Source organism: Gorilla gorilla, chromosome 19 (genome assembly GCF_029281585.2).
Source record: "Gorilla gorilla gorilla isolate KB3781 chromosome 19, NHGRI_mGorGor1-v2.1_pri, whole genome shotgun sequence".
Lineage (NCBI taxonomy): Eukaryota > Metazoa > Chordata > Mammalia > Primates > Hominidae > Gorilla > Gorilla gorilla.
Window position 1 is genome coordinate 17,495,980 of NC_073243.2, and position 11,896 is coordinate 17,507,875.

General features: G+C 57.9%; 1 protein-coding gene across 6 annotated transcripts in view; it reads left to right on the top strand.

The window, feature by feature from the left end:
- SGSM2 (small G protein signaling modulator 2) overlaps window positions 1-11,896 on the top strand; it is a 44,735-nt gene that overhangs the window by 30,588 nt on the left and 2,251 nt on the right. For 4 of the 6 annotated variants that reach the window (XM_063700511.1, XM_004058254.5, XM_063700509.1 and 1 more), the window contains exons 12-22: window positions 340-474; window positions 4,362-4,515; window positions 5,291-5,355; window positions 5,434-5,579; window positions 6,044-6,172; window positions 6,422-6,604; window positions 8,588-8,971; window positions 9,233-9,357; window positions 9,844-9,926; window positions 10,070-10,179; window positions 10,975-11,071. In XM_063700511.1, the coding sequence (XP_063556581.1) occupies window positions 340-474; window positions 4,362-4,515; window positions 5,291-5,355; window positions 5,434-5,579; window positions 6,044-6,172; window positions 6,422-6,604; window positions 8,588-8,971; window positions 9,233-9,357; window positions 9,844-9,926; window positions 10,070-10,179; window positions 10,975-11,071 (1,611 nt within the window). The remainder of the gene's footprint in view (window positions 1-339; window positions 475-4,361; window positions 4,516-5,290; window positions 5,356-5,433; window positions 5,580-6,043; window positions 6,173-6,421; window positions 6,605-8,587; window positions 8,972-9,232; window positions 9,358-9,843; window positions 9,927-10,069; window positions 10,180-10,974; window positions 11,072-11,896) is intronic. The other 2 variants (XM_063700510.1, XM_004058253.5) reach the window with 1 other exon arrangement.

An 11,896-nucleotide genomic window follows, 5' to 3' on the forward strand; every position in this document is an offset into this window, starting at 1 on the left:
TGCAGCCTCTGCGAGGGCCGATGACCTCCTGGGCTGCCAGCCCATCCCAGACAGTCCCGGTCTTTCACATCCTCCCACCTCTGTTCTCTCTCTTCTGTTCTTCCTAGAGAGGCTGCCTCCGAGGAGTGAGGTTCTGCAGCTGCCCCAGCCCCTCGCCTCCTTCCACACTCTCCCAGGAAAATCATCCAAAGAGCTTTCTGGTCCCCTCCCTTCCCCTCTTCTGTGCCCTGCAGATTCACCATGACCCCGGCCTCCATTCCACTCCCCTTCAGGAGGGAGTCCGTCCTGCCCAGGGATGAGGGCCTCATGCCTCTGCCTCTCGCTGTTCTCTTTGAGCAGTCACTATTAACTACCACCACCTAGCGGCCAGCCGCGCGGCCTCGGTGGACGATGATGAGGAAGAGGAGGATAAACTGCACGCAATGCTCTCAATGATCTGCTCGCGGAACCTCACAGCTCCCAATCCGATGAAAGGTTCTTATCCCTCCCTCTCCCTGACCCACCTCATCCCCACCCTCCCTCCCGGGCCCGCCTGCCACCCACCACAGGGGCTCGAACGGCAGTGTTGGCATTAGGGGACTTGCACCCAGGGCAGTTCCCTTCCATCGGGGGCAGATCAGGGAGGGCAGAAGGAGGCCAGACAGGTGCTGGCAAGAAAAGGGGCTGGCCCAGGGCAGGTGGCTCCAGGCTGCGAGGAGGAAGAGGATTTGCTAATAGGAAGGTCTGATTATCTGATTGCCTCCTGGGCACCCTGAATGGATCTCTGAGCCCATTCCTACTCCGGGGGTCAGGCTGGCAAATGCCAGACAGAGGTCTCTTCCTTTCTCTCTGCTGATTGGGAAGACCAGCCTCTGGGCCTGGTGCTTCTGACTCCTGACTTAACAGAAACAGGACGGAGGTACGGGGTCCTTCCTGGGGCAGGGGCAGCAGCTGTGGGTCAGGCGAGGGGTTGAGGGCTGCCATGCGAAGGGCCCCAGGGCTCAGTCTTCCCAGGAGGCCTGAGGGCCCCAGCCGGCAGGGCCTGATACTTTGGCATGAAATCTAGAAATAGCTGCAGCATGGTGTCCAGGAAGGGGCCAGGCTCAGGGCCTGGCAACATGAACTCCCGCCCCAGATATGCCCCTGGTTCACTGTATGGTTTTGAGCAAGTTTCTCACTATCCCGGAGCTCCGTCTCTTCACCTGTGCCAGGGATATAAGACAGATGTGTTCCTGCACTCATGAGCCTCAGGGTCCACGAATGGAGAGGTCACCTTTGTTGGAGGTGATAGCGTAGTGCCCTCAGCCTCTCAGGGTTCCTCTGCCTACCACCCATCTTTCCTAGCACAGAGCTGGCTTGGTAGAGAGGGAGCCCCACTCTTTTCAGCAAGCAATCAGCCAGGCAACCTGTGAGGGCTGGGATGGGTGCTCCAGGAAGGGGTGGGTAGGAAGAGGCTGAGGCCAGTTCTCCCAGAGACGAGGGGAGCTTCCCCATTCCCACCCATTCCCATGCTACAAAATCAATTGCTTCTCCCTTTCCCCGCCCCTGCAGAGGATGTCCTCAGAATATGTCACACTCCCCTTAGGCTTCCAAAGTTCTGCCGGGAAGCCCAGTTCCTTAGCCGGCCACTGAGCCAGTAACAGTCTGCGGGCAGGCAGGACGGCCTGGTCTGTGTTAGAACACACCCAGCACACCCTCCGCACAAGCTGCCAGCTGCCCTCCTACAGGCGCCTGCCCTCATGCCCACCCTCCCTCCCAGCCCTTCCAATATGAGCCTGTAGGCCAGGCCTAGGTGGGAACATCCTACTTCTGATGTTTATTGCCTGCACACACCCCTGCCATCTGGTTCCTTGCAAACCTGGACTTGGGGCTCTTGCCTATTTACAGTGAACTGACTGAGCAGTGTGGGAAGGTTGAGCTCTGAGGGGACCCACGGAGCTACTTCTTCCCCCACGAACTGGTAGTCAGGCTAGAGGCTGGAGGGTCCTAGCAGAGCCCTTGGCAGACTCGGTGATAAAAAGCCTATCCCTGACTAGTCTTAGGGCTGAGGCCTCCGGGATCAGAGAAACTTCCAGACCCACTTCTAGGGGTCCAGAGGCCTCAGGGCTCATCTGTGCATCCTCTCAAGGAACTCAGGGGCTAGGCCAACCTAGTATAGAGCTTCTGGGCCCCTAATACTTGGGAAAGGAGAGGAGGCATAAGAGCAGAATCAGCAGGCGGTTGGGGAGAGGGCTGGGGAATGGGGGCCCCCCACCTCCACTCCAGTCCATAATGACAACACTGTTGAGTCCGTTCTGCCAGCTGTTGCTTTTCAGGCCTGCAACATGCTTGACTTGTGCATGTGAATCAGTGGCGGGGTGTCCAAATTTCCTCTCCCTCCCTCTTCCTCTCCCCTTCCTTTTCCTGCTGCCTCCCCACAGAGCAGATGCTATTCACTCTAATTCTGCTCCAGGCCAGGCACCTTTCACTCGGAGTCTTAGGGGCTGTGGGGTTCGCCCACCCTGTTTTCTTGCTTTACACTTTCCTCATGCTCAGAGGAGAGAGTCAGAGTCAAAGCTGACCCAGCAGACCCCCCTCCCCCCGTCCAGCCTGTGCCCTCACCCAGTCACGCCATAGCCCCAGCTATCTGCACTGGGCTCGCTCAGAGACAGTGTTCGAATGTGGCTGGTTCAGCTCCTTCCTGGAGGATTAAGGTGAAGAGCATTGGCCCAGGAGACCTTGGCTGGGCCTCCTTTCTGGGCATGAGCTTGGTTCCCTTTGCCCATCCCCGCCCTCACCCCTGTTGCGCTCCCTGCCTGCCCGCCTGTTGCCTGCTGCCTGCCTGGCTGGGCCTCTTCCCACCCCGGCTCCTCCCGGGACTGTCCTCTTCTCTCCTGCCTGCTGCAGGGGCCTGAGCTGGGCTCCTGCCCCACTGCACCTGTGCCCTCCCCTTCTTCCCAGAGTCTCAGGCATGGCTTGCAACGCCCTCACTCCCAGAGCCGCAGCCCCTCCTCACCACACGTGTTCCCTTAATTTGCCTCCTGGTGGAGCTGAAGGGCCAGATATCTGCAAAACTCCCGGCTGTGGGTCTGGGAAGAGAGCTCCGGCCAAGGCAGGGCAACCGCTGAGGGAACTGGAAGGGGCTCAGCTCAGCCCTCCTCACCAAGGCACACCCAGAGCTGGAGTCCAGCTCCCACCAAAGCCAGGCCCACGCCTGCGGCAGGCCACAGTGGGCCCCGGCCCAGGCTGAGCCAGCCGAGCAAACTGCTGCTGACAGGACTCCCTCAGCACACACGGCTCTCCATCCCTGTTCTTCCGAACTCTTCTCCACTTTCTCCCTCCCTCCCAGCATCACCCCCAAGTGCTTCCACTTCCTCTCTCACTTTGCTTCATCACTGTGGCTCCCTGGACCTGCCAGAGTCCCCCTTAAGCAGTGCCCTGCCCCACTTGGGCCGTGGAAGCTCTCGAGGGTCTTGAGTTCTGATTCAGACCGCCTGGGCTGGCTGAGCAGGCCCTGTCTGCTGGCAGCGTAGCTGTGTCCAAGGAGTCATCTTCTGAGGCTGCAACTGGGCCTGTTCTTCTCTGTCACATTGGATGGTGGGCCTCTGTGCCCAGCCACCACCCCCATCCCTGCCTCTGTGCCCAGCCACCACCCCCGGCCCCGCAGTGGCCTCGTAGCCCTGGGACCTGTGACTTCCATCCAGCTCCCTGGTGTTTTCAGGAGGCCACCATGCTAACTGCTGTCAGGCTAGGCAGGGATGGAGCAGAGCTCAGAAAGGGGCCGTAGGAGCTGACAGCAGGGGTGCCTGGCCTGGGCACGGGGCACTGCTCATCCGTAGCTACTGGCCACCAGATCTAGACTCCCCCAGAAGAGCCAGGCCTACGGGCAGGTGACTCAGATTCCTCGGGGGCTTTGAACAGTGGGGACTCCCTGGAGGGGAGCGGTCAGAGTTGGAAGTATTCTAAAGACCTCCTTGAGCATCTCAGGGTTTGCCAAGAGGACCAAGCTGAATCCGTGAAGGCTGAGCTAGCTGGTGGCACTTTGAGGAGCTCAGGTCTTTGTTCCTTCTCTTTCTTTCCCTTCCCTCTAGAAAAGCAAGTGCTTGCTGGTCGCAGGATAGAGCTAGGCACAATCATCCAAGACTCAGTCCAAGCATTTTACCACATGCAGAAGGACGCCTTGCCACCCCTCTCCAGGCTTGCTGGAGGCTAGGAAGTGTCAGGCGCCCTCTCTCCCTACTGTTTCCATCTCTGGGCTCTGGACCAGGCAGGCCCCACCTCTGTGATTTTCCACCCATGGGTGACTTGATGCTGCAGCTCTGGGCACAGAGGTGGGCATGGTGCAGGGTGCCTGGGAGAGAAGGCGTCTCGGGCCCTGACCATGCCACCCTTCCTGCCCGCAGATGCTGGTGACATGATCGAGATGCAGGGCTTTGGGCCCAGCCTGCCAGCCTGGCACCTGGAGCCCCTGTGCAGTCAGGGCTCCTCCTGCCTCTCCTGCTCCTCCAGCAGCTCCCCACATGCAACCCCCAGCCACTGTAGCTGCATCCCCGACCGGTGAGTGGGCAGCGCTCGGCCCCAGCTTCCCGTTAGCGTGTCCAGCCATGTGTGTGTCCATCTGTCCTTAAAGGCCGTGTCACCTGCACGACAGGGTGGCCTCTAGAGTGGGACAGATCTGGGTTCAAATTTCACTTTTGCTACCCACGTGACTTACAAGTTACGGAATTACTGTGAGCCTCTACGTTTCTGAACCTCAGTTTCCTCATCTGTAAAATGGGGATGATGCCACTTGCTGCCTGCAGTACTTATGAGGACAGAATGAGAGAGAACCCAAGTGAAGGTCCGGAGTTGTGCTGGCACGTCATGGGCTCGGTCCCCGCCAGCTCCCCTTCCCGATGTGCACACAGACCCTGCTGACAGGCCGTCCACCTGAGGACACTCAGCAGCCACCTGCTGTGTGCCAGGGCAGTGAGTGAATGGCTTTTATGGGAGGTGTTCTCTTTTACCTTTACTTCGTCTTTCGTTTATTAATCCTGATGATCCTCCGGTGCCTCTCTCCATTTTTCACATGAGGAAACGAAGATTCACATAGGTGAAGTTCATTGACCAAGATCCCTGGGTGGCTGGGGGCCAGGCGGGGGCCCCACAGCAGCTCTGTCCAGGTGGCAGGCAGGGACAGGGCACCCACTGACGGCTGCTGGGCTGCGGCTCCTCCTCCTTGCACCCTCCCCAGTGCCTTACCTGCCCCCCAGGACAAAGCCTCCTCCCTTCTCTCTCTCCTCCCACCAGAGGGGCCGCAGCCCCTCCCTGCTGAGCCCGGTTGTTGCCACAGGTTGCCGCTCAGGCTACTGTGTGAGAGTATGAAGAGGCAGATCGTGTCCCGGGCCTTCTACGGCTGTGAGTGTGGGGCGCGCTGGGCTGTGGGGGGCTGGGGGCGGGCGGCCCTGGGTCCCAGCCTCCTGCTGCCCACTGCAGGGCTGGCACACTGCCGCCACCTGTCCACGGTGCGGACCCACCTGTCAGCGCTGGTGCACCATAGCATTATCCCACCTGACCGGCCCCCGGGGGCCTCTGCGGGCCTCACCAAGGACGTGTGGAGCAAGTATCAGAAGGACAAAAAGGTGCCAACCCTGGGGTTCCAGGGCCACAGGTCGAGGGGCTGGGGCGGGCAGGAGTGAGGGCTTCAGGGTAAAATGTGCCAGTGGGTGCGGTTGACAGGCCAGGGCCGATGCCACGGAGTGACCAGGGTCCCGGCAGAATCTCTTGCAGCTGGGCATGGGGCTGACACGGGAAGGGGGCTGGACTGGGAAGCTGTCCTGCCTCCACATCGCCCTGTGACCCTGGACAAAGCTTTGCCTCTCTCCGGGCGCCATTTCCTGCCCCTTAAGGAAGGAGAGCAGAACGAGATCTCATCCCACTGTGAGCTGGGGCACAGGAGGACGTGGCCACCCCAAAGCAGGCTTTGCCTGGGCTTCAGCAGTCACTACAGGCCCCGCCCCAGCCCATTCTCCATGGGATGGGGCTCACCCAGCTGGGCCACAGTGACTGTGGAGGCTGCACAGTCTTGACTCCCCGGGTCCCTCAGAACTACAAAGAGCTGGAGCTGCTGCGGCAAGTTTACTACGGAGGCATAGAGCACGAGATCCGCAAGGACGTCTGGCCCTTTCTGCTTGGCCACTACAAGTTCGGCATGAGCAAAAAGGAGATGGAGCAGGTGAGGGGAGCCTGTTCCCATGGGGCTGATGAGATGGGGAGCTGGGCCAGGGGACGCCAGGGAGGGGACCTTGGAAGCCTCAGCCCCTTCCCAGCCGGAAAGAAGCATGGCAGGGCAGCTCCACCGTCCTTACCCCGAGGCCCGTCTTGAGTCTGAGACTCAGGACCCAAGGTCCCGTGCAGGCCCAGCTCCTGAAGGGGAGGGCCTGGTGCACGCTTCCCCCATGGTCGTGGTGTGGTCTGAGTACAGGTGGACGCAGTGGTGGCAGCAAGGTACCAGCAGGTGTTGGCAGAGTGGAAGGCCTGCGAGGTGGTGGTGAGGCAGCGGGAGCGGGAGGCCCACCCAGCCACACGCACCAAGTTCTCCTCAGGCAGCAGCATCGACAGCCACGTGCAGCGCCTCATCCACCGAGACTCCACCATCAGCAACGATGTGAGCCAGACGGGACCTGGAGGGTTGGGGGTCTCGGGGGCCACCCGCGTTTTATGCACAGTAGTCCTGAGCACCAGCCTGACCTCTGGAACTGGTGGGGCCCTGCGAGAAAGGCCTAACGTGCCTGTGTCTCATTTTCTCCAACTGGAAATGGCTAACTGTGCCTCTGCCGCCTACTTCTCTGGGTATTGTAGGAATAAAGTGAGAGAGTGCATTGTGCTCAGTTTTAGCCAACTATAGGGAAAGATGGACTTACTGGGATTTAGGGAAGCCCTCCTCCTTGTAGAAAGACCTCAAAGCTAGCAACAGGCAGCGCTGGGTTCTAGTCCCAGATCCACTACTGACAAGCTGAATGTCTCTGGGCAAGAACTTCCCGTCTCTGGGCCTCAGTTTCTCCTCTCCACCCATATCCTCTGACTGCAGAGGCTTCCTAAGAGCTGTGGGCCTGAGAATAGGGGAGCCTGTAGAGCAGCCCCATTGGTGTTGACTGGCGAGATCCTTCCTCCCCACGATGTTGCCTGTCACTGTACAGAACTGACTATGGCAGTCTCGTTCGGAGCACGGGAGGGTAGCTCTTTCTGGCATCACTCCTGCCTTTTGAACAGCAAGTTCTAAACTGTGACTGCCTGGCCCAACCAACACTGATAAGTTTCAATTTTAAGGACACTTTTATTAATTTTTTTCTTTAAAATTGCCTCTTTAGATAATGTGTATTCTTGTTACTTTACTAAATCCTTACCAACATTAACAGAAAATGTAAGTTGAAGTAAGTTAAATATAACTGGCTGGGTGTGATGGCTCATGCCTGTAATTCCAACACTTTGGGAGGCAGAGGTGGGAGGATTGCTTCAGTTCAAGAGTACGAGACCAGCCTGGGCAACATGGCGAAACCCTGTCTTTACAAAAAATGCAAAACTTTGCCGCATGTGTTGGGGTGCGCCTATAGTCCCAGCTTCTCGGGAGGCTGAGGTGGGGGGACCACCTGAGCCATGGAGGTTGAGGCTGTAGTGAGCCGTGATACCACCACTGTACTCTAGCCTGGGCCATAGAGTGAGACCCTGCCTCAGAAATAAAATAAAATAAAATAAAAAGAAATAGAACAAACAAGGCACATTGTCATTTCTCACGTGCTTTGTTCTTAATCCCCTATCCAGGAACACATTCTCCCTCTCTCTGGCTTTGGGTTTTGTAAAAATCTGTCTGTGCCAGTGCCCAGCTGCTGAGCTCATGGACGGCAGTAGCTCCTCGCTGGCGTATTAGATTGCCACAGAACTGTGGCCTTACCTAGCACTTCATGCTTCCTGCCCAAAGTAGAAACTACTTTTAGCATCGCTTTCCCTACGTGGTGAAAATAGAGAAAGAAAAATCCCAAACAGTCTCTGTATGTGTCTCTTCTTTTCCTCATGCCTAGTCCATGGTGGTGGACTGTATCTAGGAGGCAGAACGTTTGCTTTTCCTTCCTACATCTCCCCACCTTGCCTGAGGGCTAATGGAACTGACTAGGTACTTGCTACAGAACGTTCCTGTCTTGTCCTGCTGAACACTCAATACTGAAAATAAGGCAAAACTTGTTTTTCCTAAAACCTCTAGCCTTCTCTCCACCCAGCCACACCAAAACACTAAGGCCATTCTCCCGGTCTCATGACTTCAGGCGTTTCTAGAATGAGACTGAGTTCAAACTGGCCATTGAGCGTTCAGCCCCCTGGCTCCCCTTCTTCCCTTCAGTAGCCACAGTAAGACCTGGGGCTGTTCATTCAAGCAGGGCTGAAGACGTGTCTTCATGTTTGGCCAGAGGCTTGTTTCTCTCCTCCTGGCTGGCTGGGTCGGAAGCTGGCTTGGTGCTCCGTGGCCACAGTGTTGGAGGCTGTGGTGGGAGAGGGGGTGTGAAAAGTTCTGCATTCCAGCTCCCTTCTGGCCCGAGGAGGCGGTGGGCTGCGGGAAGGTGCTGGAGTGCAGGTGGAGCCGCCCTGTGTTCCCCCCCAGGTGTTTCTCTCAGTGGACGATCTGGAACCCCCGGAGCCCCAGGACCCTGAAGATTCCAGACCAAAACCTGAGCAGGAAGCAGGAGCCGGGACTCCGGGCACCGCCGTGGTGGAGCAGCAGCATTCCGTGGAGTTCGACTCTCCAGACTCAGGACTGCCCTCCTCTCGCAATTACTCCATGGCCTCGGGCATCCAGTCAAGCCTAGATGAGGGGCAGAGCGTGGGCTTCGAAGAGGAGGACGTCGGTGGGGAGGAAGGCTCCAGTGGGCCCGGCCCTGCAGCTCACACTTTGACGGAGCCCCAGGATCCCAGCCAGGAGAAGCCTCAGGCCGGAGAACTGGAGGCCGGAGAGGAGCTTGCGGCTGTGTGTGCGGCTGCCTACACTGTGCGTACATGCTCCCCAGGCTGTTCCCAGCCGCCCCAGAGGCCCTCCTGACATCCCAGAGCTGGGGAAGCGCTGGTGGGGTGGAAGGCGGGGCGCCCTGACTGCCCTGGAAGGGCGTTCTGAGCCCATTTCTCAGCATCCCCACAGGACTCGCTCTGGTCTCTGGGTTCCGTTTTGCTGCATTTCTTGGGGCATCACCTCCTGCCCCCAGCCTGGGAAGGGCTGCCCGGTCTCACGCCTGAGGGCCCTCCACTCTTCCAGATAGAATTACTGGACACTGTGGCCTTAAACCTGCACCGCATAGACAAGGATGTGCAGAGGTGTGACCGCAACTACTGGTACTTCACGCCCCCCAACCTCGAGAGGCTCAGAGACGTCATGTGCAGGTGCCTTGTGGGGCGGGGCTCAGGGTGGGAGGCGGGACTCTGCCACGCACTCGCTCCCGCCAGTTACTCTGTGAAGATGAGGTCCGGAAGGTGCCCTGCTCCTCTCTCCTGCTCCTGAATCACACTTGGCTCCCCCTGCCTGGAACGCTTTTTCCCTGCACACCCCTCCCCCGCGCCTCTTCATTCTTAGGGGTCTACCAGACCTCCACTTCAGCCACACCTCTTCAGGAAGCTTTCCCTCATCCCCACACCCCCGCCCCACATACCAAGCGTGACGGCCTTGGCTCTCCCTAAGTCGGAGTGCCTCGGGGGGGTGCCCGTGGGTTGTTCCCCGTTGTCTCCCTGTGGGGGGTGCACAGTACATGCCTTAGGGTCGTGGAAAGGCTGACTTCTGGGCGGCAGGTGGCTCTGGAGGACGTCTTCCCAGGGATCCCGAGGGAGGGAAGAATGGGGCACAGCCACAGTGACTCTCCCCCTGCCTTTCAGCTACGTGTGGGAGCACCTGGACGTGGGCTATGTGCAGGGCATGTGCGATCTGCTAGCGCCTCTCCTGGTTACCCTCGACAATGGTGAGGGATGGCGGGACATGGGACTGGGCTGCATGAGCTGGAGAAAGGACGAGAGGGTGGCCAGGTCTGGAAGGGTGGGAATGGGAGCCAGCTCTGTCCCCTGCGTCTCCTGCCCTGCCAGCTTCATTCCTGTCTCCCCTCAGATCAGCTGGCCTACAGCTGCTTCAGCCACCTCATGAAGAGGATGAGCCAGAACTTCCCCAACGGGGGTGCCATGGACACCCACTTTGCCAACATGCGCTCCCTCATCCAGGTGAGGCCGGTTGCCACCCATGGGCATGGGAGCAGGCAGTGCTGGGCTGGTCCATCGTCCACATGGCTAGGGAGCATTCCACAAACATACTTGACATAGAAACTTAACTTCTTTCATTTTAAAAGACATGGTTTCAGCCGGGCAAGGTGGCTCAGGCCTGTCATCCCAGCAATTTAGGAGGCCGAGGCAGGCGGATCACGAAGTCAGGAGTTTGAGACCAGCCTGGCCAACATCGTGAAACCCCATCTCTACTAAAAATACAAAAATTAGCCGGGTGTGGTGGCTCACACCTGTAGTCCCAGCTACTCGGGAGGCTGAGGCAGGAGAATCACTTGAACCCGGGAGGTGGAGGTTGCAGTGAGCCGAGATCACACCACTGCACTCCAGCCTGGGTGACAGAGCGAGACTCTGTCTCAAAAAAAACAAAAAACAAAAACCCATGGTTTCAGCGTTAGAAATTGAGGAGGAGTGTGTGTGTGTGTGTGAATGCTCGTGCCCATGAAAGTTCTGGCGAACAGTAGGGGTTGCTGATGACATCAGACACCCAGAAAATCCTATAACCCTAAAAATAATGCAGCCCAGAGAGATGGGTGATGGGAGGGGCAGCAGGAGCAACCCACCCTCCACAAGGAGATCTGAGGGGGAGAGAGTGCACCACGCAGCACAGGGCAACAGACAGACCCACTGCCAGGTTGGGGATCACCTGCATCCCTGGGCGTGAGCAGAGGGTGAGTGGTGGCCAGAGGCAGCATCGGCTCAGGGCTCAGCCTCTCCCCCTTTTCCCACCCACATAAGATCCTGGACTCAGAGCTGTTTGAGCTGATGCATCAGAATGGAGACTACACCCACTTCTACTTCTGTTATCGCTGGTTCCTGCTGGATTTTAAGAGAGGTAAGAAGTGGGTTGGATCATGGGGCTGAGGTCAGGGACAGTGAGAGATCCCTCTTCCCCCAAGCCAACAGTTCTCAATCCTAACTGGACCTTGGAACCACCTGGGGAGCTTTAAAACCTGCCAGAACCCTGGCCCCACCCAGCCCAGACTCATGAACTGTGGCTGCCTGGGCCTATGGGTTCTTAAACGCTCGCTGACCAGACACAGTGGCTCACGCCTGTAATCCCAGCACTTTGGGAAGTCAAGGTGAGAGGATCGCTTGCACCCAGGAACTTGAGACTAGCCCGGGCAACATAGCGAGACCCTGTCTTTAATTTTTAAAAAAGAAAGAAAAAATGAGGCTGGGTGCGGTGGCTCATGCCTGTAATCCCAGCACTTTGGGAGGCCAGGGCAAGCAGATCACTTGAGGTCAGGGGTTTGAGGCCAGCCTGGCCAACATGGTGAAACTCCGTCTCTACTAAAAATACAAAAATCAGCCGGGCATGGTGGCGGGTGCCTGTAGTGGAGGCAAGGTTATGGTGAACTGAGATTGTGCCATTGCACTCCAGCCTGGGCAACAGAGCCAGACTGTGTCTCAAAAAAAAAAAAAAAGAAAAGAAAAAAGTGAAAGAAAACAAAATGTCCATAGGTGATTCCAAAGTGCCACTAGGGTTGACAGTTACAACTCTCATAGATCATGGTTTGGGGAACTTTTTTCAAACCAAAGCATTCCTGAGCACCAAGATGGGAGGCCTGTGACAGCTGCCCGGCTGAAGTGCAGGCAGAGTCTGCAGGAACCCAGTGTGCAGAAATTACCCAAGAAAAGGATGGGGCCTTGGTACGGG